This window comes from Muscardinus avellanarius, assembly GCF_963383645.1.
Source record: "Muscardinus avellanarius genome assembly, chromosome: 1".
Lineage (NCBI taxonomy): Eukaryota > Metazoa > Chordata > Mammalia > Rodentia > Gliridae > Muscardinus > Muscardinus avellanarius.
In genome coordinates, this window is record NC_137786.1 from 129,286,963 (window position 1) to 129,314,322 (window position 27,360).

The 27,360-nt window shown below is 47.9% G+C and overlaps 1 protein-coding gene across 2 annotated transcripts in view; it reads left to right on the forward strand.

Annotated features, from left to right (window-relative positions):
• Positions 1-2,260: 2,260 nt before the first annotated feature.
• The window catches only part of FLI1 (Fli-1 proto-oncogene, ETS transcription factor), a gene marked incomplete at both ends in the record, with an annotated part of 136,689 nt that continues 111,589 nt past the window's right edge, over positions 2,261-27,360 (forward strand). Inside the window, one exon of one of the 2 annotated variants that reach the window (XM_080713977.1) lies at positions 2,261-2,326. In XM_080713977.1, coding sequence (XP_080570103.1) covers positions 2,261-2,326 — 66 coding nt within the window. The remainder of the gene's footprint in view (positions 2,327-27,360) is intronic. The other variant, XM_080713978.1, reaches the window with a different exon arrangement.

The window sequence follows — 27,360 nt, forward strand, 5'->3', positions numbered from 1 at the left end:
CTCCCAAACAACTCCAACAAGAACGAGTTTAAATGCTTGGGGTTTTAAAACAAATTAAAACTCCAGAATAGAGGTACTGCTATGACAATTACAATCCACTTTGCTCTTACAGATGCTGCCTAAAAAATGTGGTTTAGAAGGCAGTGTGTCCTTGGGGTTGGGGGATACTGAATAAGGGGGAAGAGTAATATTTAAATAGGAAAACTTAGGGGCTTAAAAAGTGAACATGGACTTCACCGATATTGTTTAAGCACTACAGGTGATTATTTGAATGGCAGTAATTTGAAACGTTCAGAGAATAAATAATTAGCTTAAAGAAAGCTTGGGGCTTGGGTCTCCCCTGGGTTTCCATGGTCTTTTTATGTGTCCCCTCAAGGTCCTAGTAGCACAGGAAGATTTCTGGAAAAGCAGCTGGGGGCAGATGGATGGCTGTCCTATTAGAACAATTCATCAGACAGCAGTTGAAATATTGACAAGAAAACGGAAATCAAGTTACAAGAAGGGAAAAGAGGGAGGAAGAAGGAGAGGGACCTAGAGAGTGAGAGCCCGTGGGAGGTGGCGGAGAGGAAAGCTGGGAAGGGCAAGCGCAAACTCCAGTGGTTCCTGCTGCCCCCAGGATGCTCAGCCTGAGCTAGGGCCACCTAGCTGCCTGTTCTAGAAAGAAAGGCAAATTTTGACTGCAGGCAGCCAGCAAGTTTGATTCCGCACTGCCAAGGTTCCCGGAACTCTGGACACAGACAACTGGAGCCCCCTGGAGCCGCCCGGTTTGTGCTCCTGCGGGCTTAGCAGGAAACGGTGTCTAAGGTGAGTGTCCCTTAGCGTCTGACCATCTGCAGGGGACGCAGGTCTAGCGCCTTTCTCTGACTGCTCTGGTTGCAGTTGGAAAATGCAGGGCTTTTTAAAACTACCTCTTTCGCTCATTCTCCACCCCCCAATTCTGTCCGGTTTCTCTCTCTCTCTCTCTTTTTTTTTCTTAAAAACTGTGCCCTGTCTTGCAAAGAAAGTGGGGGAAACCCTGGAGAAAGGGCTCAGGAGGGCAGAAACATCGAAGGGAACCTATGAACTGAAGAAACATACCTTATCCCCGAGCCCATGTCTGTCTGTTGTGGCTTCAGGAGCTGAAAAAGCTGGAATTTGTTAGTGGGGAGAAAAGTGTTTTATCAGAAACACATTGGCTGCCGGAGAAGTGGTGCACTGCCACTTTAAAGATGGCTTAAGAGAAGGAAGAGAAAAAGAGAGAGATAGAAGCCAGGCTTGGCGGAGGCAGGGTTGGACCCACTCATGCGAGGTACCTGGCACTATAGGGTGGTTTTTGCCCCCTCTATAGTAAATATTCAGACTGACACAAACTCCTTTGCTACTATGTATGGGGGCTGGATACTTATTGTCAGCCTCTACCCACAAACCTGTTCTTTCTTTCTTTCTTTCTTTCTTTCTTTCTTTCTTTCTTTCTTTCTTTCTTTCTTTTCTTTTCTTTTTTGGTGGTACTCAGGTTCCTGGAAACCCTTCTACCTCCCAGACACATTTTATGTTTTTATTTGGAAACAAGAGTCTCATAAGCCAACGAACCTGTGTGATCCTCCTGTCTCTGCCTCCCAAGCCTGGGGATTACAAGCGTGCGCCACCACGCCTGGCCCGTTTTCTTTCTGAAAGAGTGTGTGTACATGAGGGGTATTCCTGGGAGAGGGGCCTCAACAGACCCCCAAACGTTCCTCCCCTGAGGGGCCCATCCACCAGAAGGGAAGGAGGACAGCTGGCCTGGTGGCTGGTAAGGGGGAAGCAGAGTCAAGGAGAAGATTGTGCCCACAAGGCCCAAGCATGGGCAGTTTTGTGGCCATTGGTTCTCTGCAGGGAAGGGGAGACTTGTTTCTGTCCTCTAGCCAGGACAAGCCCAGGAAATCCCAAGTGTTAAAAAAATAATAATACTCAAGCCCCGGGAAGGAGCTGTCTCCAATTGCAGATTGCAATTGCAAGTAAGTGACTGTAGGAAAGAGACCCAGAGGGGTGTGAGCTGGCTCCCAGGCCCTGCTGTCCCCCGGCCTGAAATCTGTGGGCAGAGGAGCAAGGGGCATGCTGGGACACTCCCTGGGCCGACCAAGAGAATCTGCACCTTCCAACTCTGTCCCTCGGAGCTTTCAAGCCGTCTTCTTCGTTGGCACCAGGCACAGTCCCTTGATACACTCTCCACTCTTCGATAACTAAAGTTTCTCCCACCCAGGTTGGCACTTCAGCCTTCCGGACCCTTCCTCACAAACGCAGGATGTTCCAGACAGTCCCAGACACGTCGTCTTACGTCAAGGTAAGACATGACAGCGTCTTTAAACAGGTAATGACCTCCCCACCTCCAGCTCTCCTCCACCCCAGCCTAAGGTTCACTTCTTCTTTCCCCAGGAAAAAGGGGAGGGAGGAAAACCCTTGCCCCCAGGTTCATTGATGATACCCTAGGCATCATCTGAGAGACGAAGCAGCTGAGTCTAGGGAAGCCTTTTCAGGAAGACCAGGAAGCGCGCCCCCGTCAGGTCCCAATGGGTGGTGCGTTCTGCTGGCTCCTTTCCTACGGGGTGTGTGCAGATGTGGGACATATGTGCGCGCATGCATGTGTGTTTGTGCACGTGGGCGTGAGTGCAAGTTTGCAGTCGCAACACCTTTCTCCTAAAAGTTCAGGTTCGACACCCGCTCAGCGCTCCAGCCCAGCTCCCTCGACCCGCCCTTTGGTCTCGCGCGAAAGCGCATATTGCTGTATTTGACAGCACATCGAAGGGTTTTTTTCTTCTTTTTCTTTCCACAACAGTTCCCAAGAATGTAAACAAACCGAGGCTGGGACATCTGGGTTACACGTTTAATGAAAATCCGCTGGCGGGGCGGGGCGGGGCGGGGCGAGTGCGGCCCTGCCCAGGGTAGGGACGGCCGTCAGGTCTTCTGGGCGGCAGTGTCCTCGGGCTGCTCGGGAGGAGCAGGACCCACCTTTCCGGCAGGGGACCAGAGCCTCAGACTACCCGAGGCTGCCTTAGATCGAAGAAGGAAAGACTCACCCGGGTGCGGCCAATGAATCCATACTCCGTTCAGGTCCCAGCCCCGCCCCTCCCCGAAGCCCCGCCCCGGGTCCTCACGGCACCCCGCTGAGCTCCCCTGGGGCCCGGGAGGGCCCGGCCGGCATGTGGGCGTGTTTTCCCACACGTGGACCCGGTGCCCACGCTCAGCTCTTGTCCAAAGAGCGCCGAAGACATGTCCAACCCTCCTTAGAGCTTCCTGAAGGGAAACCGGTTGCACAGGACAGCGACTTGGTGATCCCCACCTGAGATTTAGTCTAGGGTCATTTCGGGGATGCCGGGTCCGGGATACTTGGCCCAGAAGGGTGTTTAATCGACGATGACTGAGCGAGTGAATGAGCGATGGAACGAACGGATGGATGGATGGGTGGGTGGGTGGGTGGGTGAATGAATGAATAAGAATGAATGAACCCACCTTTCAGTGATCATCAGTAAGGCAGGTGGGGTCGCGGTCTCTGGTTTCCACCGAGGTGTTAGTACAACGCAGGGGCTCCTGCCCACAGCACTCGCGGTACACGAGCCCACGAAGCTCCCTCTCGGGCTCCTCCTAGGGCTGTAAAGGCCCCCGGGATGGGCTGGGAGCTGTAGTCTCTCTCCCATTCATAGGAACCCCCACCCCCACGGCCCAAGAGCCTGCCCAGGTGGTGCAGGGGCCCGGGAGGGAGGCTGTCTGCTAGCTGTGGGCCGTCAGAGGAGACGCTCGCCGCAGGAGCTCTTTTCAAGGAGGAAAAATGGATTTTTCAGCAGCCACAAAGTTTGTATTGTTGCACAAAGGGGTGCATTGACAGCGGTGAAAGGTCTGCGTGGCCGGGACAATCTTGGGTCTGTTCCGCAGCTTCCCGCCAAGGACCATTTTGCCAGAGGGGCACAAACAGTCCTCCACTGCCAAGCCCCTGCAGTTCCCAGTAGGGCACCAAGCTCCGGGGTTGTTGACAAACACCGCGGGCCCAGGCGCCTGCCCCGGGGAGCTCCGAGCCAAGCCAAGCCCTGAAGGTCAAGGGTGCCCACCGGGGCTGGGGTCTGCATGGGTGTCTGGACTCTGAGACTCCACAGAGCCCTCAAGAGGGTACCAGGGTACCTGCAGAAAGCACTTTAGATCAGAATGGGTCTGGGAGGAACCAGGGGGAAAGAGGGAGGAGCAAGGTGGCTTTTCAAGACCTGGACACTCAGTTGCACACATAACAGCCCAGGTGCTTTTCTGACCTTGTTCTAAGCATTCCTACTAACTTGGTTTTTATAAGGAACCCAAAGACGGTCTATTTTGCATATGAGAAGTTATTCTGACAGAACTGTAATGGGCCAAGCCAAGACTGCTAGGCAAGTTCTAGACAACTCTTTTCATATTTGCAACAGCCCTTTAAACAGGTTCCATGACAAGGCCCTGGGACACAAGGACCCTCCTGCACAGAGGAGGAACTTGTCCAAGGCCACCCAGCTGTTAAGTGCTAGAATTCAAACCCAGGGAGCCTGTCACTCCAACCAGAAAAGTCCTTGACATTGCGCTGGAGGATGGGATGGAATGGGATGTAAGGTTCTCCTTCTTTGCTCTGAGGTCTCTTTGCTCTAGCCCCTCACCCTGCAGCCTGCATACTTGCCCAAGCTGCACTTTGGGGGAGACACCACCCTTCTTTGCTCTCCCCATAAAGGGGGCTGCTAGTTCCAGAATGTTCGTAGCTAGCGACAGGGCCTAGAAGCAGTATCTGGTGGCAGGTCCTGAAGCTTTGTTCCAAGGACACTGGTCTGTACTTGGGGCTGATACTGTTTGGGGCCACCGGGAGGAGGGGATAGATGGAGACCGGGGAAGCTGAACCCACCCCCCACCTCCCACGTTCCCATCTCGGCGCCACCACTGGGTGAGGGTCCTGACATCTGGCTGGTCTCGCCTCTTGTCAGCCTGCGCTCTCTGGTCAGCTTCGGACTCCCTGGAGGTTTCTTCCTGGACGCCGCGTGGTCTGGGGGCCCAGCCTGCCCCGGAGCCGCTGGGGCTCGGGGCGCAGAGACCCTCCCCCTCCTGGGCCTGCCAGCCCGGGGCCCTCCAGCCGCCGCGGCCTCCCACGTAGCGTTTTGAACCCGCCCGGCGCTAAGGCAAGAACGAGCGTGGGGAGCGGGCAGGGCGAGCAGGGGCTCTAAATCTTCCTCCAATCTGTGAGTGGATGGAGTCTGAGAAACAAATTCAAAGCAGGCGCGCCTGCAGAGCCTTCCTGCAGAAATAGTCCCCGGCATTCAAGCGCATCCAGGGGCGGCTCGAGCGGCCTTGTTTGGCTAAGGTCAGACGAGACTCGAGTTCTCCAATAAAAATAAATCTCAAATTAATTATGGCCTCGAGCGAGAGGCCAGACACTTGAAGCGGCAGTGTGCAGTCTGGATTTTTGGCGCTCGCCCGCCCGCCCGCCCTTCCCCCTTCCCAGCCTCGCCCGCCCTCCACCTCCCTCTTTGCCAGCTCAAATACCCGTTGCAGCCGAGCTGGACCGGCCCGGGCGGGGGAAGAAAGGCCGGAGCGGGAAGGGTCCGCCCGGGACACTCTGCCAGGCCTGACATCTTTAGGAGTTTCGAACGCGGCGGAGCTGTCCCCGTGTCCCGAGGCATCCCAAGGACGCGCTTCTGGCTGTCGCATCTTCCCAACCCCCACCCAGGCTGGGACCGAAGGAGCCCGGGAAGCTTGCGTCTGGGAAGTCTTGACCCGGTCAAAAGGGCTGACATTGAGCGAGCCAAGACACGTTTCGCCCGGCCGTTCCCCTCCCGGGGGAAGCAGGACTTCCGCATCTTTGAAAATATTGTCAAGTGCGAATGCTGGGAGGCTAGTCGTTTTGCCGAAGTTGCAACGAAAGTGTTCCAAATCCAAGTATTTCCTGAATATTCGCCCACATGCGAATATTTCCATGGTTCTTAGAAAGGTGGGGTGGGTTGTCATGCTGTCGGGGTGTTTTTTCCCCTCTCCAGTTGGTAGGTTTTTTTATTTTTTATTTTTATTTTAGCGCTTGGCTGGCTTCCTTGGCGGTGAGCTTCCCTTGACTTGAAAGCCAGGAATGGGCTGGCGGAGTGGGCACCAGTGGTACCAGATCCTGGTCACCGGCCCTGCCCAGTCTGGGAAAGAGTGAGGCCAGGCTGCCCCTGGTGAGCCAGGAAAGAGGGTGTGCACAAGTGTGTGGGCCGGGGGACCATTCCCAAGCCAGGTTGGTAGACCAGGGAAGAGGGGAGGAGGCCAGAGGGAAGGGAGCCAGTGCAGAGGGTGGGGAAGGCCTCCCCCCAGCACAAGACAGTTTTCATTTGTAGCAGGCCTCAGGGTCTCACCGCAGGCTTTCTATCAATTTGTCTCAATGCAAACATTCAAAATATTCTCTTTGGCTGCTCGTGAAAACAATGTGGGCTGCCAGGATCAAACCATCTTTCCAGATGTCGTGGTAACCACATGAAACGGGGCAGACTTGTTTACTGTTGTGTTTGGTTAGGGCTTTCCCCCCTTCGGGATTTAAAAAAGAAGCAGAAGCGATAGAATAGAGCCTCAAAACCGGAGTTACATAAGTGGGGCAAACTTGCCCACCAGCACGTTTACAGGGGATGGAAGGAATCTGATATTACCTCAGAAATCTGCTCAGAACTGGGGGGGGGGTCTTCTTTCTGGGTGGAGACCCCAAGGAGGGGCTAGTAAGGAGGAAAGGGCAGCTAATCGGTGGCCACAAAGGGGCCGGGATGCTTTGTGCATAGGTGATGCCCCTGTCAGGCTCCCTTCCCCCACCTCCCCAGCTGGGGCATTACCAGGGCTCTGGTTTTACAGGCAGAAACAGAAAGCACTGTTCAGCTCCACAGCTCAGACAGGAGGGCAAGTCTTCATTTTAATCTACTTTCATAGTGAACACTTTTAGTGGGAGAGGCAACGGGGTGCTAAGTGGAGTCAGGGGCTATGAAGGATGTTGGTGTGACTACTGATGGGTGCAGTGAACACCGTCATTTACTAGAGCATCAGGAGTTGGAAAGAGAAACCTAGTGATTGTGTTTGCAACCGAGTGCCTTCTACCCAGCCAGGAGAAGTATGTATGGGGGGTGTCAGCCATGTGTGGGGTGGCCATTAACGGGCCTCTGTGTTTGCCCAGACCAGGAAGGGGGCCGCTGGGTGGTAGCGTTGGAGTCTTTTCTGGCTGAAAGAGGAGCAGTGTGTCTGGGTGCACGAGTTTCTGGTGAGGTCCGGGTGGGAAGCCGTCTCCCTGCACCCTCCTGAAAGCCCTGTTGTCGTTTGAAGGTCGGTAGAGTCTGGGCTGAAAAGGAAACAATTTGGGGTTTGAAAGGATGTAATTCATTCTTCCTTTCCCTTTAACCTCTTTCCTCTCTGGAAAGCATGTGGAAACGCTGAAGGGAATGGCTAGCTGGCGGCAGGCTGGCCGCGGGGAGGAAAGGGTTAAGCCTGATTTCTTTTAATTGAACTCCAGAACTGGTGGCCCCAGGCAAAGGGGGGGGGGACTGACCCCGCTAGCGGTAACCAGATGTGTCGGTCCCAGGGGAGCCCCGGAGCAGACCCCTGGATTGAGAAGCAGACAGGAGGAGGGGGAGTCGGCCGGCCCCCATCCCACCAGCCACCCCCCCCCCCAACGCACACCGAGTCTCAATTGCTGGCAAGCTGCACCCGCCACTCCAGGTCTGGTCACGTTCAGACCCGTGTCTGTATTCGAACCCCAAATTGGAGCTGAATTGATGAGACTAATTTCGAGAGGGGGAGGGGGGAGGGAGGGAGGGAGGCGAGAGAGCTTTCGGGCTCAATTGCTCCCGAAGAAATAAAGAATAAATAAGTCACCTTTTTCGTCGCTACAGACACCCCTTTTGAAATTTTCTTTTTCTTTTCAATTCATTCGGATCCTATCTGGATTTTTTTTTTTTTTTTTTTTTTTACCCACTTACCCCGGGCGGACTCTTAAATAAAAGTGAGACAGTCGAAAGCGTGGTCTACAGAGCGTGGACAAGGTAACCTTCTTGGAGGTGGTCGGGGAGTAGAGTCCGGCGGGTGCGCCGGGACCACTGAGGCCGCGGGAGTGGGCGCGGGGGCCCAGCAGGGGGACCGGGAGGTCTCTGGGTGCGCCGGGCCGGCGAAGCAGGTCCAGACGAGGGTGACAGTCCGGAGCGCCGGGCCCCAGGTGGCCCGGGAGGCGTCGGGAGGTGTGCGGCGCCGCTGCGGGCTGCGCTCCGGGACCTGCGGGCGGGCGTGGAGGGGCAGTCCGCCGCAGCGCCAGTTCCTTGGGGCCGGGGTGGAACTGGACGGGCGACTCTGGTTCGGGAGCCCAGGCTCGGGTCGTGGAGTCCGGGGAGCGCGAGGAGTCTAACTCAAGAAGACGTGGATAGGTGGGCTAGGGTGCCGTCCGCCGGTCCCCGTCCTTCTCCGGCACCCGGAGCCCAGAGCTCGGGCGCGCCGCGGGGAGGGCCCTCCTCTCCTAACAATGCGCCGGGAGTGGAGTCTCGCCCTTGACCGCGCAGGGCAGCCCGAAACCGCCCCGATTCGCGACGATAAATTGCTGCGGGGGGGGGGGTCCGCCTAGTCTTAGCAGACGACCCCAGTGGGAAAATTCCCATTGGACGCACTTTTTAATGCTTGGTTTGCCTGGGTCCGCGTCTGGCTCTTCCCTGGCAGAAGGCGCCAGGTTATCCCAGCCCCGGTAACCTCTCCCGCCGTCCTCCCATCCCCAAAAAGTTTGACCCCGGCTGGAAAAAGCATTAATGAACGTATCTGTGGGAAGAAACGGAAAGTGAATGAGTCAGGAAGGCCACCTTCGGCCAACGGCCCGGGAAAAGAAAAGGGGCCAAAGACATTGGCTTTGGAATTAGGGGGGAAGGCGATGGGGTGCGGGACCCGGCGCGGACGCTGGGCGTGGACCCGTCATTGTTCTCGGCCAGCGCGTATCTCCCAGGAGCAAGTATCCTGTGTGCGTAGTGCATGAATGTTCTGGGCATCTCCGCGTGTATTTATATAGTTGTGTGATGTGAAAAGCAGGACCTAGCGGAGGAGAGGAAGAGGGGGTGTGGGGGGAGGGAAGACAGGGGAGAGAAGAGAGGAGAGCGCGAGACGACAGAGAGAGAGAGAGAGAGAGAGAGAGAGAGAGAGAGAGGAGAGAGAGATAGGACTTCCTCCTCGATTCTCAAGTGAAGTCACTTCCCAAAATTAGCTGAAAAAAAGTTTCATCCGGTTAACTGTCTCTTTTTCACTCCTCTACAACAACAAACGTGCACAGGCAGCGAGGGCAGGGCGCTCGCAGGGGCACCCAGGGAGGGCCCGGGGCGCCGGGGAGGCCGCGCCGGGCGGATCTGAAGGGGCTGCGAGGTCAGGCTGTAACCGGGTCAATGTGTGGAATATTGGGGGTCTCGGCTGCAGACTTGGCCCAATGGACGGGACTATTAAGGTAAGCGGCGGGACGCCGGGGAGGCGAGGCAGTGGGCGCGGGGCCGCGGCGCCAGCCAGGGCGGCGGGCGGGCTGGGCGCGGGGCGCGGGGGTCCCGGAAGACGTGGCCTCTCTCCCTTCTTCCGCGCCCCGGCTTTGCGCCGTCTCCTCCAGCGCTGGGGTGGCGAGTCTCACTTTGAAGGAGGCCAGCCACGCTCCCCACCCAGGACGGTCTCCCCCACATCCCCTGCGCCAAAGTGGGGTCCGGCCCCCTCCCGCCGCGCTGCGGGCGGGCCGGCGTGAAACCTGGGGGCCCTGCGCGCAGATCAGAGTCGGGGGCCGAGACCTCCGAGCCTAGTATTCCTACCCAGCAACCAGGGCTCCCTGGCCCCGGCGCTGGGCACTGGTCTGGCTGCCAGCTTCCTCTCGCCAGAGGCCGAAAGCCGTGCGGGCAGGGGCAGCAGCCGCCTCCGGCTTGGGTCCCTGCCTGCTGGGCCCTGGGGCGAGTTAAGTGGATTCGCTGCAGGGGGATTGGAGCGCGAGGGAGTGTGTCTGAGGGTCTGCCGGAGCGAGCGGGCTCTGCAGATGGAAGCCCCTGTTTACTACATGCCAGCACCGGCTGGACCTCTTTCGCTGTCGCTGCTAGTAGCTGGGTTCTCAGTGCTCGGCAGACGCCGGCTGCCCGGGACTAGCCGGCCGGCCTCGGCGCTTCTGCGACCCGGAATCTGCTTCCCCAGCCGAGGTCCGCGCAGCGCCGCCGCACCCCGCGTCCCGGTCCTCCTGCGCCCGGGTTTGCGCCAGCTTTAGGAGATGTGTTCCCGGGTTGTCCTCTCAGCGAGGGTCCCACGCCTTTCAGAGCCTTCCCCCCGGCGGTGGCGAGTTCTGAGCCCGGGACCCCAGAGCCTGCCTTGCCCATCCCTGCCCCCTGAGCGCCGCCGCGCCTGGGTCTAGGTTGCAGCCTAGAGGGGCCTGCGAGGGTCTGGGTGCCATGTCAGACTTTGGAAGGGTTGGGTGCTTGCTCCCTCTGAAAGGAGAAGTGGGGCCAGGAGCAGAGAAGAGGGACACCCCCTAACGTGACTGGCCTCAGAGAACCTAGGGGAATGAATGGGACCAAGAAGTCACAGCTCCCAGCCTGCTGAGAGGCAGGGAGCAACAGCTTGTCTGGAAAAACTATTAGGCTGCTGAGATGGGAACTGGCAGAGCCCGCCATTCCCCAGAACCAAAGAGAGAGAGAGAGAGAGAGAGAGAGAGAGAGAGAGAGAGAGAGAGAGAGAGAGAGAGATGCTAGGCTTAGAGAGCTTGAGATTTTATCATCTGGGTGGGGTCGTAGTGGTTTAATTTTCAAAGATTTTTTTTCTGAAAGTTTGAAATATGCTGACTTAGATAAAAGGTACCAACCAAAGGAACTTAGAAATCTCCAGATGTGATAACTGATTGTAATGGGTTAAAGGGAGTCTTAAGAGCCTCTGGGTTCCTCAAATTTAAAATGAGTGGGTGAGTGGAGTTTGCTGTCAAGACCCGGGAGCCAGGGTCCCTAGGTCACCTTCTGTCCATCTCTCTTTTCCTCTTGGTCTGTATCAGTGTAAGGATCCCAGGGCTTGGTAATGAGCTGTTCCTTTCTAAAGCCCCCAAACAGGGTGCTTACTCGCAAGGCCCCCCTCTGATCTGGGAGCATGGTAAGATGGCCCAGGGCCTTGATGTAGACATCCTAAGGAGAAGTGAGGCAATATCTCCAGGGTGCTCAGGCCTCGATGCACAGGCCCGAGCAGAGGGAGGAAGCTGTGGTCTCTGTACCCAGGATGTGCTAACCTCTTCAGATACACACATAAGGATTGGCATGGCAGGCAGTGAGAACAGCCATAGACCAGGAACCTGATATTTGATGTCAAAGATAGGAGCGAAGGTCTCTTTTAGGGTGGCTGGTGGAGCCCCTCCAAACCCTTCCAGAGAGTACCTTTGTCTCTAACAGTTACCAGTTCTGCAGACACTCACAGAGCAGTGGCTGTTCAGGCTGTCTTCAGTCCTGGGGGCTATGAAGGATTGAGTCCTTAGTGTACACTTTGGTATTTCAGTTATGTGGAAGCTGCAGGTTCCTGTTCACATGTGTGACCTTTGTGTCTTGGGGTTCCCAGACCCCACTCTCACCATGGTCCAATACTGTGCTTGGAAAAGACAGTGAACTGGGAGAGAGGCCAACTGACTTCTGGTCTTGCTGCAAAAATGTACAGGCCGTTAAACCTCCTTGAGCCTCATAATCTTTGTAAAAATAAAACAGTGAGACTATATTACTTCTACAGTAGCATCTTTCCAAGCCTCTCTGTGCCTAGAGTATTATACCCACATACTAGAGCACTTACCTGTATGCGCAGTGAATTTCTGTTCTATACCAACAGACCCCTGAAGACATTGTAGACAAGATCTTATTGTGAACACAAACCCAGAATGTATGTTCCCGGTTTGAATGACCTTGAAAAAAATAGCCTTGAATGACTCTGGGATATGACTTTATACACTTGCACATTTCTTCCTCAAATATAAGGCATGCCTATATTTTAAAATGCCTGGGTCTTAGCCCTCAGGAGATATTTGGTCCAGGATGTCAGGAGAATCTGGACTTCTTCACAGTAGTCCCTTATTTTGTATATAATTTGCACAATTCTATGGGATTATAAATTCCCAATCACATTGCCCTTGTTATAAGTCCTTTGGTATTATGTTTTCTTCTCTTTTCCAAGGAAGTGTCTTGGGAAGACTCTGAGCATCTTATCCGGAGCCTCAAAGCTTGTTACTCTTCTTTTGCTACAGTTGAATTAACCTGCCATATTAAACAAAACCCTACCCCAACCCGGCTCCCCACAGTGATAGATAGTATCAGTGCTGAAAAGCACGTGATATAGCTTGCTGCTTGAAGAAATGACCTGGTTTCAAAAACCCCATCTTAACTTCTGGGCAAGTTACAGTTAAATCCAATTAAGTTCACCATGGACGTGTAAACGCATATGATGCCATCTGAGATGTGAATACAGAGAAGGGGCAGACTTGATGAATGAAATCAGGAAACTGGGAAAGGAAGGTGGAGTCTTAAAACCAGGGTCTATTCTCAGCTCACTGTTTAGTTGCCATAAGCCTTAAAGCAAGGCACTTTGTCTCCTCAACTGTAAATTGTGACTGAAGTACCTTGTGGGAAATCTATTCTTCAGTATATTACATCACAAGTCTTGACTAACCATAATGCATATTTCATGAATTCAACAAATATTTGGGATGTGTCTCTTACGTTCCGAGGCTCTGCTTCACGGATTGAGGGTAAAGCAGTGATCAAAATTCTCTGGGAATTCACACTCAGGGGGAGGTGGTGGATATGTGCAGTCAGAAAGAAACTACTGTCTGGTAGCGACGCATCTTCTAGAGGACCATAATCATCTTTTACTTTAGGGAAGCATGGCACCACCCAACCAGCAAATGAGAGAGCAAAACAGGCAAGAGAGGGACACTGCTTGGTGCCCAGCAGTGACCAGAGTCAATGCAGGCGGTCACTCGCAGGCCAGGGACACTTCAGGAGGTCAGGGGAAGAAGCAGCCATGATAGGAGCCCATGGAAAAAGACTTCTGTCCTCAAGGAGGGGATGCGCCCTTACCCTCACCCCAGCTTTTAATTTTCATGTCACTAGATTCACGAGAACTCCACCAGCAAGATATGCTCGGGTCAGTTTATCTGTTCCCATGACTGTGCAGATTGCTCCCCAGAGATGCTAATCGAATACGGCGAATCCTCTTCTGTGTTTGAAAGATTTCTGAAAGAGAAAAACTTCCTTCTACTCTCATTACTATTCAGCTTTTAAGTTTATAGGCTTGCAACTTTAGACCTTTACAAAACATTTTTGTTTTGTTTTGAATAACAGAATTGCCAGAGGGGAAAATGTAGTTGAGAAGGTAAATATTTACATAAATTTGATAATACTTTACACATGAGAATGCCCGACATTCTCATTTTATAGGTGAGAAATCTAAGGCACAGGGTGTTAAATGGAATGTCTAAGATCATATGATTAACTTCTTACAGAGAAAGGGCAAGAATTCAGGGTCCCTAACCCACAGGACAGTGTTCTTCACACTCCACCATAAGGCCATCATTTGCTTTTGTTACATTATTGTGAGTTATAGAACCCTGTTAGGAGTGTGTGTGTGTGTGTGTGTGTGTGTGTGTGTGTGTGTGTGTGTAAGAAAGACAGACACACAGACACACAAAGAGCAAAGACATTGCCAGGGCTTGGTGGCGCATGTTTGTAATCCCAGCATTCAGGAGGCTGAGACCTGAGGATCGCAGTTCGGGGACAGCCTCAGCTTCTTAGTGAGTCCTCTGCAACTCAGTGAGACCTGGTTTCAAAATAAAGAATAAAAAATAGGGTAGGGGGTGCAGCTCGGAGATCAAATGCTCCTGGGTTCCATCCCCAGACCCGCAAAAAAAAAAAAAAAAAAAAAAAAGACTTTGAAAGAGAAATCATGAAGAATCTGGCATTTTGAACTAAAAACACTCCTGTTATTTAATGTAAAATGTCTTGTTGTCTTATTGTCATCTTGAATTATCTCTATTCTTAAAGAAAAAACACATTCAAATTTTTCAGATAAGATTTTTTTTGCTACTGGAATCAACCTCTCTCTCTCTCTCTCTCTCTCTCTCTCTCTCTCTCTCTCTCTCTCTCTCTCTCTCCCCCCCCCCTTCCCCACAGGGACTGAACCCAAGGACATTCTGCCTTTGAGCTATACCCTCAGCTCTTTTTTGTTTGTTTGTTTGTTTATTTGTTTTGAAACAGGGTTTCTTTAGGTTGCTGAGAGTCTCACTATGTTGCTGAAACTGTCCTCAAAACTGCAATCCTCCTGTCCCAGCCTCCCAAGTACTGGGCTTACAGGCATGTGCCACCACGTCCGCTGTCAGTGGTTTTCAAGATAAATGCCTCTTTTACTGTAGGCAAAATAAACAATGTGTCTCTATCACCAGGAAACAACCAAAAATACAGTATTTTGCTTAAATAATCAATAGTCCCCCTCCTAACCATGGGCAGGTAGGCCGAATTCCTTTTTCAAATCTTAATAATAATTGCATATATGGCTATTTAAATAACATTTGTCCAGATATATTAGAATGTACTTTATGGATCCATTTTTTTGACTATGCAATAAAAAGGTCTTTAATAACAACCACATTAAGTAAAATTTAGTATTTCAGTGTCTCTATTAGAGATTAACCAGTTAATTTAGCATTGGTTTTTAAAAAGTGGTTGATTTAAACTATGCTTTTCCCCTCTTCTTTCTAGAAATGTAACATTAATCTAATACCAGTACTGATTTGCCTACAGCCCAAAAATAAAGTTGGAAAAATATTTATGTTGATGAGCTACTAGACATGACTTCTAGTGGACGGGGTCTTTATTCTAACCCAGACTTCATAAAATGCCTCAGATGAAAGTCTCATTCAATCAGAATATGTGTTTTTCAGATTACAAATAATTTATCTTGAGTTAAAATGGAAAATCTACTATCTTTTTATTTTAAGCAACCAGCTATACAATATAGATCTAGAATAACATTTTGTCTGTTTTGAATAACATGAATTGCCAGAGGGCAAAATATATTTGAGAAGGTAAATATTTATATACATTTGATAACACTTCCAATTCTAATTTCAATTCTTTTGGATGACTGAACTCAAAACAGTCTTTCTAAGTCAATCTTTTGCTTATTATTTTGTAACAAATTGACTAGGCTAAAGAATCTCATAAAATCTTCAACCAGCTCCCATAAATTGTTAGTAATCTCAGAGTCATACAGGGATTTTTTCCTCTGAGGAAGACTACACCCTGTTTCATACTCTGAGATTCTATATCTATAGGGCCCATCCCATTTATGTATTGACTGATCAATAGAATGGTATTCCTAAGTGACATTGCCCCTTGCATATTATAATTCTGCTATTGATCATGTGGACACATCATCAGTAGCCTGTGCACTTTAAGATGTTTCCCCAGAGGGTGTGATAGGATCATTATGTGTCCTCACATTGTCACCTGCAGGGCCAATATCTTTGCAGTTTGGCAAAATGAGAAAATCTATGAAATAAACCCTTTTCTGTGTGATATGAACTGGACTTCCAGGCATCTCTAACCTCAGCCTCATGGGCATGGTAACCTACCCAACCACGTTAATGCAATTGCATGACTATCATTCAAGGGCTAATCTAGGTGGCTAAGTTCTGCAAGGTGAGAATGCAGGTGGCAGGAGGGCTGCTTCCTGGGAGACCTAGCCGAGGGTCTGCAGGAGCCAGCAGCGTCAGGGTGGCCCCCAGAGAAGGCAAGAGCAATCAACACTGAAGAGTGGGAGAGGAAGATCTGATGACGGTAGTTCCATGTGAAGTTCCTGACTGTTCACTCTTACCTGTGCTCTGCATCCCGTCCTTGCAGCAGCCCTGTGAGAGCCCCAGATGACAACTGACAGGTGACAGCTGGGTGTCAGGCCCATGTTCCTGAACTCAGAATACCTGCCTTTTCTCTGCACACCAGCCTCACGGTGTCTTGGCATGGGGAGGGGTTTGGAACTTGGCCTTGCACAGGAAGAAATGTCTAGGGGCTTTCTAGAACAGAGTGGAATATTTTAGAGGGGATTATGTATGAAAGAGAGAGTGAGATTAGAAAGACCAGAGGGAACCATATTATGGGGGACCATAACGACCATCACAAATGATTTGGGTCTTATCAAATATCTAGAAAAAAGGAATCAACGCATTTTGACTAGTGGGATGGTCTACACAGGTGTATGAACCCCTTATGAACCGAATCCTCCCTACTCTAGTCCTACTGCTTAGGCAGTGGGGCTGAGGGCAGCTGCATCACTTGCAGAGTCTGCGTGAGAAGGGAGCAGCCACCAGGATCAGACGACCAATGACAGATCTAGGTAATCAGAAATGCCATCAGCATGGTGGCTCACACTTGTAATCCCATTACTTGAGAGGCTGAGACAGGAGGATCCCAGGTTTGAAGTCAACCTCAGCGACTTAGTGAGATCCTGTTTCAAAATAAAAAATAAAAAGGTCTGTTCCAAGATAGAATGCCCCTGGATTCAATCCCAGTACAAGAAAAGAAGAGCTATCAGTAGTCCTGAAGACACTCATTTATTAAATATGGTATCGAGGAAGGGAGAAGAAATCCTATTTCATCAGATCTCATTAAACCGTGACTATCTTTTTCACCCCTTCAAATGTGTCTTCTTTCCCAGTGTTCTGGAAATCTCATCAAGCTGTCTTTTCAATTGGGCTGTCTGTCCCAGTCTATAACTCTAATGAGTCAGCAGATAGTAGAGACAAAAGGAGAGGTCGTTTCCCTGAAACGCAAATTTCTATGGAAATGTAGACAGATCTGCCATTTCTTCATTGGCTGGACTTATTGCCTCAATTAGAAATACTAACACTTCACCCAAGCCACAAAGACTCAGAGACTTATGGCCACTATTTGCAGCTAGATCAGGATTGAGGGTATAGACACATTTTCAGATAATTCAGACCAACTTAATGGCAGCTTTAGAGTTGCTCATACCTACAAAATTGAATCAAAACACTCGAAGTATTTAAAGTATTTCCCATCTTTGGGGAACATTGTGTCTGTCATTTAATGTATGCTCAAAATCCCAGAGTAGGAAAATGTTCAAACCACCTCAAGCAGAATGTAGACTTGAATACTCAAATTCTTTTCCCAAAGCAGGCCCATTTGCTCAGCCAGTGCTATGTGTCTGAGGCAATGAAAGACTTTATGTCGTATCTCAGCGCGCACATGCAAGAGGCCAGGATTACAGTTGCCAGGGGAGCTTTAACCTTGAATTTCTAGACATGTGTGGCTTTCACATGTCTACTGGAATCTAACATTTCAGTAGCAGAGTTGTTGGTTCTGAATATGTGGGTATTCATTGATTTTATGTGGGAAGGAGTCTGGAAAGGAACAATTTTGAAATACTCAATGCAGCAAAAATGTGAAAACAAACAGGTTAGTATTGTAAAATTACTCAGCTTGTGAGTTGTCTCCAAATTAATGCTGTTAAAATCTACATAAAGCATATATTTAGGTTGGACTTTATATAAATCTGCAGAATCATGTTACCTTTAAACATTTATCAATTAATTCATACTGGTTCACTTATTCATTCACCCATAAATTGAACTGTACTGCCAGATACAGTGCTTAACAGAGAGCATCCATATAAACGGGCAAGGTCCTCTGCTGTTTCTTTCAGACTTGGAGAGAGTGGAAGCTTCTCTAATTGACTATTAGGGACTTGAATAAAAGACTGCTCATTGGAGGAAATCTTTATTTGTGGCTTATTATTAAAAGAACATTTGGGCACATTTTTCCAAAGGTGATGACTAGATTATAGCAAAAATGCTATGAAAACTCAATGCTGTGAAAAGACATAGAAAGGAATGGCAACATATGAAAAGAATCTCAAAGCTGGGCGTGGTGGCTCAGGCTTGTAATCCCAGTACTTGGGAGGCTGAGACAGGAGGATCACCGGTCCCTTGCCAGCCTCAGCTACTCAGTGAGGCCCTTTGCAACTCGGTGAGACCCTGTTCCAAAATAAAGAATGAAACTTAGGGCTGAGGGTGTAGCTTGGGGGTAGAATGCCCCTGGGTTCTATCCCTAGTACCAAGAAAGAAAGAAAGAAAGAAAGAAAGAAAGAAAGAAAGAAAGAAAGAAAGAAAGAAAGAAAGAAAGGAAGGAAGGAAGGAAGAGAAAGAAAGTGGGAGGGAGGGAGGAAGGGAGGGAAAAGAATCAAGTCTATGTATGAAGATATTCAAATGTAAAGAATGCTGTTCCCACATTCGTGATCTAGGAGAACAGCAAAGACTAAAACAGCTTAATAATACCCCATGTTAGAAAGAGTAAGGGGAAATGTCACTGCCTTATTCTCTTGGCAGGAATCTAACTTGGTACAATCTTTCCAGAGGGCAACATTTATCTGTGAAGGTAAATATTTAAACAAATTCAATAATAATCCCATTACTGAAGGTTTATCTTATAGATTTGTTTGTTCAGATACTAAAGATATATGTATGTTTATTGTAGCAGTATTTGTAATGGCAAAAAATTAGAAATAAAGGAATGTTTATCTATAGGGGACCAGATAAATGGATTAGGGGAGATTCATAAAAAATACCATGCCAATACTAAATGGAATAAAATCAGTTGTCGTATACACTGATCAATAAAGTTCTCAAAGGCATATTATTACATGGAAGAAAAGCAAATTCCAAAATGCATTGTCTAATTTATGCAAAACCAATTTTAAATACCCATATGATTATTTATGTATAGACAATTTCTAGAAGGATATTTAAGAAACTATTAAAAGTGGTTGCTTCTGTGCATGGAAAAGTAGACTATTACTTTCAACATTATAAATTTGTGTCGCACTTTATGTCTTTAATCATTGGGATATATTGCTTTTGTAATTAAAAATAAAGATGTCAAAAATAAAAAAGGACTATCAGAAATAGACTTGTAAAAATCATTCAGTCCCAAATATGTTGATTCCCGAGACTTTTGGATCCCACTGGGTACTAAAATTAGGGAGAAATGGTCTCACCCAGGATCTGACATCTGATCTCTAGCCCCAGTTCTACCTGGGGCTAGCTGTGGAGTGGGAGGCAAATCACTTCACTTCTTGGCTACTTATACAAAATTTCTCCTGTTAAAAGGTTTCTCATAAACTGGGCGTGGTGGCCCATGGTTTTAATCCCAGCATTTAGGAAGCTGAGACAGTTTGATCTCGGTTCGCGGACAGCCTCAGCTACTTAGTGAGGCCCTTTGAAACTCAGCGAGACCCTGTTTCAAAATAAAGACAAAAATAAAAAGGGCTGAGGGTGTAGCTCAGAGGTAGAATGTCCCTGGGTTCCATCCCCAGTATCGAAAAAAAGAAAAAAGTTTCTCATGAGCCAGGCATGGATGGTGATGCACACTTGTACTCCCAGGCTGAGACAGGAGGATCACAGGTTCACGGACAGCCTCAGCTACTTAGTGAGGCCCTTTGAAACTCAGTGAGACCCTGTTTCACAATAAAGAATAAAAAGTAGGGTTGGGAGTGTAGCTCGAAAGTAGAATGCCCCTGGGTTCCATTCCCAGTACTGAAAAAAAAAAAAAAAGGTTTCTTAGGTGTAAAATGAAGATATGATTTCAAAATTTCTTTCCATATCCACATGGCTGTGATCCCGGGCAGGCCTTATATACTCCCAATTCATTTTTGAGCGTGGAGGGCTAAGCCTCTCATAGATGTTCTGCCTGGTCCATCATGGCTCTTCTGTGATCTCAGGCCTGCGTTTCACATTGCGGAGTGACCGTCAAGGCCAGTTGAAGGCTGGGGCTCTTAGGAGGTGCTTTGTAAGTTTCTGGGAGCTGATTGTGTGTATTGCCAAGTGACACAGGAGCTGTGCCAATCCTTTCATGTTTATGCAAACTAAGAATAGGGCCAGACTCTACTCTGGGGTCTTAGACTCTTTTCCAAAATTCAGTCTCATTTAAAACCCAAACACATTTGGCCTCAAGTGCCTTTCCCCCAGACTTAAAAAAAAAAAAAAATCCCACTTAATTGAAGGGAAATTGAATTTGCCTGGTTTTGATTCATTTACACTTAACTCTTTAAAAATAATTCAGTATTTTCAGGACTTATTTGATGTCCAAGAAGAATGTTGAGCCTCTTAATGAGTTTTCTGGAAGGCTTTCTTCTTCTTCTTAAAACAGGAAGTGGTACTGTACTATATGGGTAAACACAGTCAACCCCAAAGGGCCCCAATTCAGTTTGAAACTGTAGCCTTCATCATACGCATGGGCCCCAATGGCCCCAGTTAAGGCCTTTCTTTCCCTGGTACCTTTGAGTAAGACACTCTCCCACCTTTCATCTAAGGGAGAATAAAGATGAGAAAGGGCAAGCATAGTCGTGAAAATCAGAAAGAATCAAGATACGTATTTAGCTCTACTATGAACAGCTATTCTAACCTTTAAGATATACCCACGCTTGATCCCTGTAACAACCCCACGATGTGTTTTTTCCATTTTGAAGAGGAGTCTGGGTCACTTACCCAAGATCAGGCCTTCAGGAAGAAAGTAGAAAAGCAATCATTTGAACCGGATCCTGTTTGCCTCCAGAGTTCACAGTTTAGCCGCGGGGATGCACCACCAGGTTGACACATACAGCGCCGCATGGCTGAGGCTCCCAACTCGGCCCATCTGTTGAGGACCACACAGGTTTTGTTGTTTGTTTAGCCTTTTAGTCTAGTGACCCCCATCCGGAGTCTACACTGGTTAAATTGGTCAGCACTGTAGCACCCTTTACTCAGGAAGAGCAGGTAAGAGAACGGGCTGGCCTTGTCGGCAGGTGTTAGAGGCAGCAGACAGGCAAAAAGCTGTGCAACCGACAGGTTCTGTTTTGCCATAACGAGCGAGCTACAGTGGTGACTAAAAATACATTTTGTAACTCAGTAGAGGAGAGCTGGTTCTTTCAACAGACGCTTCCCTCTTCTACCTTCCTGCCTTTTCTTTTTCTCTCTTCCTCTAACTCTTGCTCTGCTTTTTAAAATCCCTTTTCATTCGCATATTCATAAAACTACACATCATTTTTTTGAAAAAATATAACAGATTTGGGAGGTTGGAAGGAACACAAAGAAGCGAATGTTGTGCGCAGTTGAAAGGAAACCATCGAGCGAGCGAGGCTGACTTCAGGCTCCAGTTTCTCCTGAATAGCATTTCTTGTTATTTCAAGGCTGATTGACTTATAACTGCACCCAAAGCCATCTCACATCAGGTCCTTTTATCAGCCCAAGTGAGACTTCCTGCAGACTGGCCCAGCTTCCTGATATATTTCCTTTTTCCTTTGGCAGAACAAAGAAAACCATAACTCCAAGGATCCTTGGGAGCAAACATAATTTAGCACTGAAGAACCTATTATTTTAAGAATTTCATTCTCAGTGCGTGGGCCAAGTGCCTCCCATCTTTGCCCTTTCCCCCAGCGTTCTGTGCAGCATTGAGATGGGCTTCATGAGTTTAATCACCAGGGGTCATTGAGCCACTAGAATGCATCTAGTTGTAGTTTGATTCCATTCAAAGCGGGAATAGTTACCTACTCTCCTCATTAACAGTGCAGGAGCACCCCCACCCCATACACGTACACCTTTGAGAGTTACTTGGAGACGAGTGTGGTGGCACACGCCTGTAATCCCAGTATGTGAGAGGGCGAGACAGGAGGATCTCTGGTTTGGGGCCAGCCTCAGCAACTGAGTGAGACCCTGTTTCAAAATAAAAAATAAAAAAGGGATGGGAATATAGCTCAGAGGTAGAATGCTCCTGGGTGTTCCATCTCCAGTAAAAAACACCCCCACCCCCCCACACACCACAGTTAATTGGAACACATTTCTGTATAGGGTTTATTACCCTAATTTGGAATATCAGGTCCACCAAAAAAAATCAAATAAAAAACCCTCTCATTTTTTTGTGATACTGGAGATTGCATTCAGGAGTATTCTATCTTGGAGCCCTTTTTATTTTTTTGATTTGAAACAGGATCTTACGAAGTTGCTGAGGCTGGCCTTGAACCCTGCTCTGTCTCCTGTCTCAGTCTCCTCAGTACTGGGATTGCAGGCATGCGTCATCTAATTAGAGCCTTGATTTATCTGTGTTTGGCATTCTAACTAGAAATATGCATAGAGAGCCGGGCGTGGTGACGCATGCTTCTAATCCTCGTGCTTGGGAGGCTGAGACAGGAAGATCGCACTGGTTTGAAGCCAGCCTCAGCTACTTAGTGAGGCTCTCAGTAACTTAGTGAGGCCCTGTTTCCAAATAAAATATAAAATAGGTTCTGGGATGATAGCCCAGAGATAGAAAGTCCCTGGGTTCCACTCCCAGTACCACAAAACAAACAAACAAAAAACATATATATATATATATGCATAGAGGAAAACATATATATATGCATAGAGGAAAACATATATATATATATGCATAGAGGAAAGAAGCTTCAAGGTGTATCCGAGTCATCAAAGTCAGGAGAACAAAACTTGGGATGAGGAGCTTGTTGCTGTTCTCTTTCGCATGGAGTATCTCATATCTCCATGCCTCTTGGCCTCACTATCTGCTCTTCATCCTCTTCTGAAAACCCCTTAGCCATGACCCAGGGTAACCAGGAGTCACTATTAAGAGAGCTGCTTGGACCTCTGTCATAGCCCCCAGAGCAGCTCCCCCATGTTGCCAGCTTGTGCTGTCCTCTTTAAAAGTAAGCAATTATCATACAGAAAAGATAATTGAGGTTTCGAGATACAATATGTCTAAAGACGAGAACTGGACAAGAGTCACTCGATGCGAAACTCCAGGTTTCATGACTCTAAGCAGCACATTGCACAAGCAGGGTGTTTTCTGGAGCCAAGGCAAGCTGGGTTAACTGAGCCCACAGGACTCAAGCTCTTTGTTCATTTGTCTTATTTTCTGATCATTGTCACAATATACCTGGAGAATTGAAGATGACACTTTCGATAGGACCACCCAGGCAGCAAAGTTACTCAAATGTTACTCAAGTGAGGTTTTCTCTTTACAAGCATCACAGATTTGGAAGGGGACAAAAATAGAAAGTAAAGTTGAAATAGAGCTTCAAGGCAAGAGGGCCAATTCATCATATTGATTTCTACTAATCCAATCCTCAGGAATAAATAGGTCGAAAGGATATTTTCCAGGAGGACAATCACTCAATTGACAAGGTATAAGGAGAGTGTGTGAAGGTTAGGTGTGGGCATGGCTGGTGTGCTCAGCCTCATCTAATCAGCCTGGATGATGCTCAGAAAAAGGAAATAAAATGGCTGCGCTCATGGGCATGAGTGGGAGATTTTTCTTTTCTGGCACCGTACTCTGCCACCAGCCCTGTGCCCATATCTGTGACCCATCAGGCTTGCTAGAGCAAAGATCTGTCCAGTCTCTTTCAACTCTCCCTGCCCCCAGTCCTCATAGTGACATCTGTAGAGAGCGATACTGACCTGACTCTGGCCTTCTTCATACTAAGAACACAAGTAGTCTTGCTCAAACAGGGTCTTTAGTGGCCGAGGATGTAGCTCAGCAGAAGAATTGCCTAGTGTGCACGAGGCCTTGGGATTGATCCCCAGCCCTGCAAACAAGTAAAATAGTGTCTTTGGTGCAACATATAGAACTTTCTTAGAGGTCAGGGACTTGAGGGGCACATGCAGCCTCTGCACTTTTCTAGAAAGAAGAGGGAGAAAGGCAGGCAAATTTTCTGGAAATTAAGTGGGCATGTGCAAAGTTTCCTTGGCCTCCTTGGGGAGGGTGTCCAGACACAGGGATGTGCTGCTCTGGCATCTTCCAAGCTGCTTCTTCTGGAGGGTTGTGACTCTCTACATACTCACTGGCTGTGTAGCATGGCAAAGAAATTCCCATGTCCACTGCTCTCTGCCTTCCCAGACTTTTCCCCTGGAAGGTTTTCCAGATGAACCATGGACTGGCAGTGAGGCTGGGATTAGAGGTCTTTGGAATTAATCGTTTTCTTCCCATCAGTGTGGACCAGGGATGACCCGGGCTCTTCTCTTCCCAGAGCACCCTTTAAATTTTTTTTTTAAACCTTGTGTGTATTTCATGGGAAATTTCACATGCCTGTTTCTGATTCATTTCCAATTAAAGGCTCAAAATACTGGTTTTGTAAGAGCTCTTTGATGATGCCGATTCTTGTTGGTTCATCTTTTCTTTCCTCCTAAACGTCCACAGAAGTTTAATAACTGTTGTTCAGCCATTTGCATGCCTAATTGTTAAAAATAATTGGAAACAGGAGAGCAGATTTTATTGGTGTGCACAAGATGGGCACGTTTACAAAGGGGGAGAGAAAGAGAAATGCCTCGATGAAGTTCAGCTGTGGAAAACTATGGGGTATTACTGAAGGTGGGTGCCCATTCATCACGGTGCGGGGGGTGCTCTGAGGTTAGAGCCTTTGGGAGGGAGAAGGAAAAACACGAATGTCTCTTTTGCCATGGTCAGAGGCATGCATAGCACTCAGCTGAGCCAGCGCCCCCAGCCTGGAGGTGACAGGTAGACACGGACACTGCTCTCAGCCCCCTCTGATTGGAGGGAAGCATTGTCTGTAATCACAACAACCCTCCTTCTCCATCTCCTCCTTACAGTCCTTAAAAAGCGTTGATGAGCCAGGCATGGTGGTGGTGCATGCATCCCAGTACTTGGGAGGCCCAGACAGGAGGATTGTAGGTTCAAAGCCAGTCTCAACAACTAAGCAGGCCCTCTGCAATTTAGTTAGACCCTGTTTCCAAATAAGCAAAACTGGGTTGGGGGTTTAGCTCAGAGGTAGAATGCCTCTGGGTTCAATCCCCAACACCACAAAAAAAAAGAAAAAGAAAAAAAGGAAAAAAAAAAAAAAAGCTTTGATGACTTTTCTATCTGGGCCCATTTGTACTAGCTCCTGAGAGCTCCTATGGTGTATACATCAATCTCTAAAGAGCTACAGTGAGCACCAGGCTTGGGTCATCTGTGTTCTGTGCCTGGTCTGGCCATAGGCTGGCTGGGTGACATTGGGGCATGTAATGTTTTTGTTTTTTTTTTTACCTCAGCTTCTCCATCTACCCAAAAGGCTTAAGTCCAATCCTCTTCTACATGCATTCAGTAAAAATCTGAAGAACTGAGTAGCTTTGAGTTTCTTGCAAAAAAGTATTAATCACTACAATTGGTCTGACTACTGGATATCTCATTATATGGTTGTCATTGCTGGGGATTGTTAGCCATGTAATGGTTCTGATTCTGAGCCTTATTTGGACTTAATACCAAAGAGAGGGCATCTGCCCCTCCCTCTATATTGGCAAGATGCAGACAGTCAAATTTACAAACTGTGACCCAGCATGTCTACAATTAAATGTGAGGATGCTGTGTGTTACAAGGCGCTTCTTGCCTCAGAAAGATGGCACAAAGACTTAGTAAAGGCGGCAGGGAGTTACTGAGCTGTTTTTCCATATCATTCTGATGGTAGCAGAATGATTTGGTCGAGGCCACATACAGGTTGAAGTTTGAAAACCTAGGTTCAATCTTGCTTCTTTGCTGTGTGAGCTCGGGGCAGACACTGACTTCTCTAATCACCTTTTCTAGTTCTAAAATAAAAATAATAATTAGGATAATGATAAGTTTTCTACTTGCCTTACTAATTGTCAGAATCAAAAGAAGTATGGAAACAAAAGTACTTTTATTGCAAAGTGCTAAGAAAATACTGGTTATTATTAACTTAGTTATTCTCATTCAGGCCAGTGTTTAATTATAACAGATAATAAGTGTTGATTAGATTGAATTCATTGGGTTGGTTTCTTCTGTTGGTTAAATTTGTCAATCATATATTCAGGTCCCTTTGCCCATATAGACACCATCCCTCCCAATGCAGTACAGATCAAATACCCCATATTTCTCTTCTCCTCCCTCCTATCCGGCCATTGTTCTGGTTGTGAAACTCCCATTCCAATCAATGGGGGTTTTACGTAAAAACCGATGACAGGATATGAGTGTGGCTTCAGGAATTCCAGGCTTGTGCTGCTGATAAAGAGACTTGTGTCAAACAGAAAGAAAACACCAGAGAAACAGTTTCTCCTGCTCAACCTACACTACTCAGCTCCATTTCTTTATAGGCGTGTCCCTGCTTCATATTATAGAGTCAAGAACCTCTAGACTACAAAACACAATGTCTTTTACAATATTCCCTTGTGAAGAGTTTTTAAATGCCCAAACCTCCACTCACCTGGGCTCCCTTTTCTACTCTCTGCTCAATGTCCTTTCGTCCTGGGTTAAGGGGAATACTGGGCCAGGCGAGAAGGAGGCCTGTATCAGCCCTTCAGTACTCTCTGCTTCACCACTGAGGGGAGGTAGACCTGAGCCCCCTGCTCGTTGGATGTGAATTAGTTCGGCTTGTGATGACCTGTGTGAAGGCTCGATGCTGCCAGTGGATTTAACTGATTTCAGTGTGAGTGAAGGGAAAGAAGTAATTTGTCTTGAAGGGATCTTGTTAGTGCGGATAGCAGCAGTCACTTAACATACAAACGAGGCAAGTTGTCTCTTTTTCATAATGCATCACCAATATTTCAAGAAAGAGTGGATTTCTGTCTTTTGAGACACATAAGCTACCAAATAGCAAGACCCTCTTTCAAAACAAAAATAAATAAATAAATAAATAAATAAATACATAGACTAGGGGTGTAGCCAGGAGGCAGAATACTTCTGCCCCCTCCCAAGTACCAAATCATGTATATATGAGGTAAAGAAGTAAAAAAGGAGAACATTTGCCAATATTCCACCTACACCAAAATAGCTAAACAGCAAAGAGGTAGAAAAAGGAAAATGAAGGTGGTTGTTTTTAAGAGTTCGTTCAGAAATTTAGGATTGAGATTAGGAACTTCTTAAATCTTTCTGAATGTGTTGAGCTAGGTATTGGAGTTCTTGGACAAAAGAATTGGGATTTGAAAGTCCATGGAGCTGGATAATGAGCTTCTCAGACACTATGTATCTGTAGTTTTTAGGAATCAGCATCTAGAAAGACCAGCCCTATTGCTTCTTGCTTCATGTGAAGGAAAAAAAAATCACCACTAAGACCAAGAGGCTGTGTCAAAAGAGCATTCTGTACTTTCCCACAGCAAGCATAGAATGAAGGCAAGCAGATGATACAGCATCTTCAATATATATATATATTTCAAATTGTAATGACCATCTCACATAATGAAAGTAAAGGAAACTTTGCAGGAAATTCATTTGTTTGACAGTGGCATCTGTTTTTGAAGGTTCAAATATATGAAGTTTCTAGACAAATACACTGTCCTACCTTACGGTGCGCTATGTCCTTCCCAGACATTTACAAAGCTGGAAATTGCTAATATATCACTTTCTAATC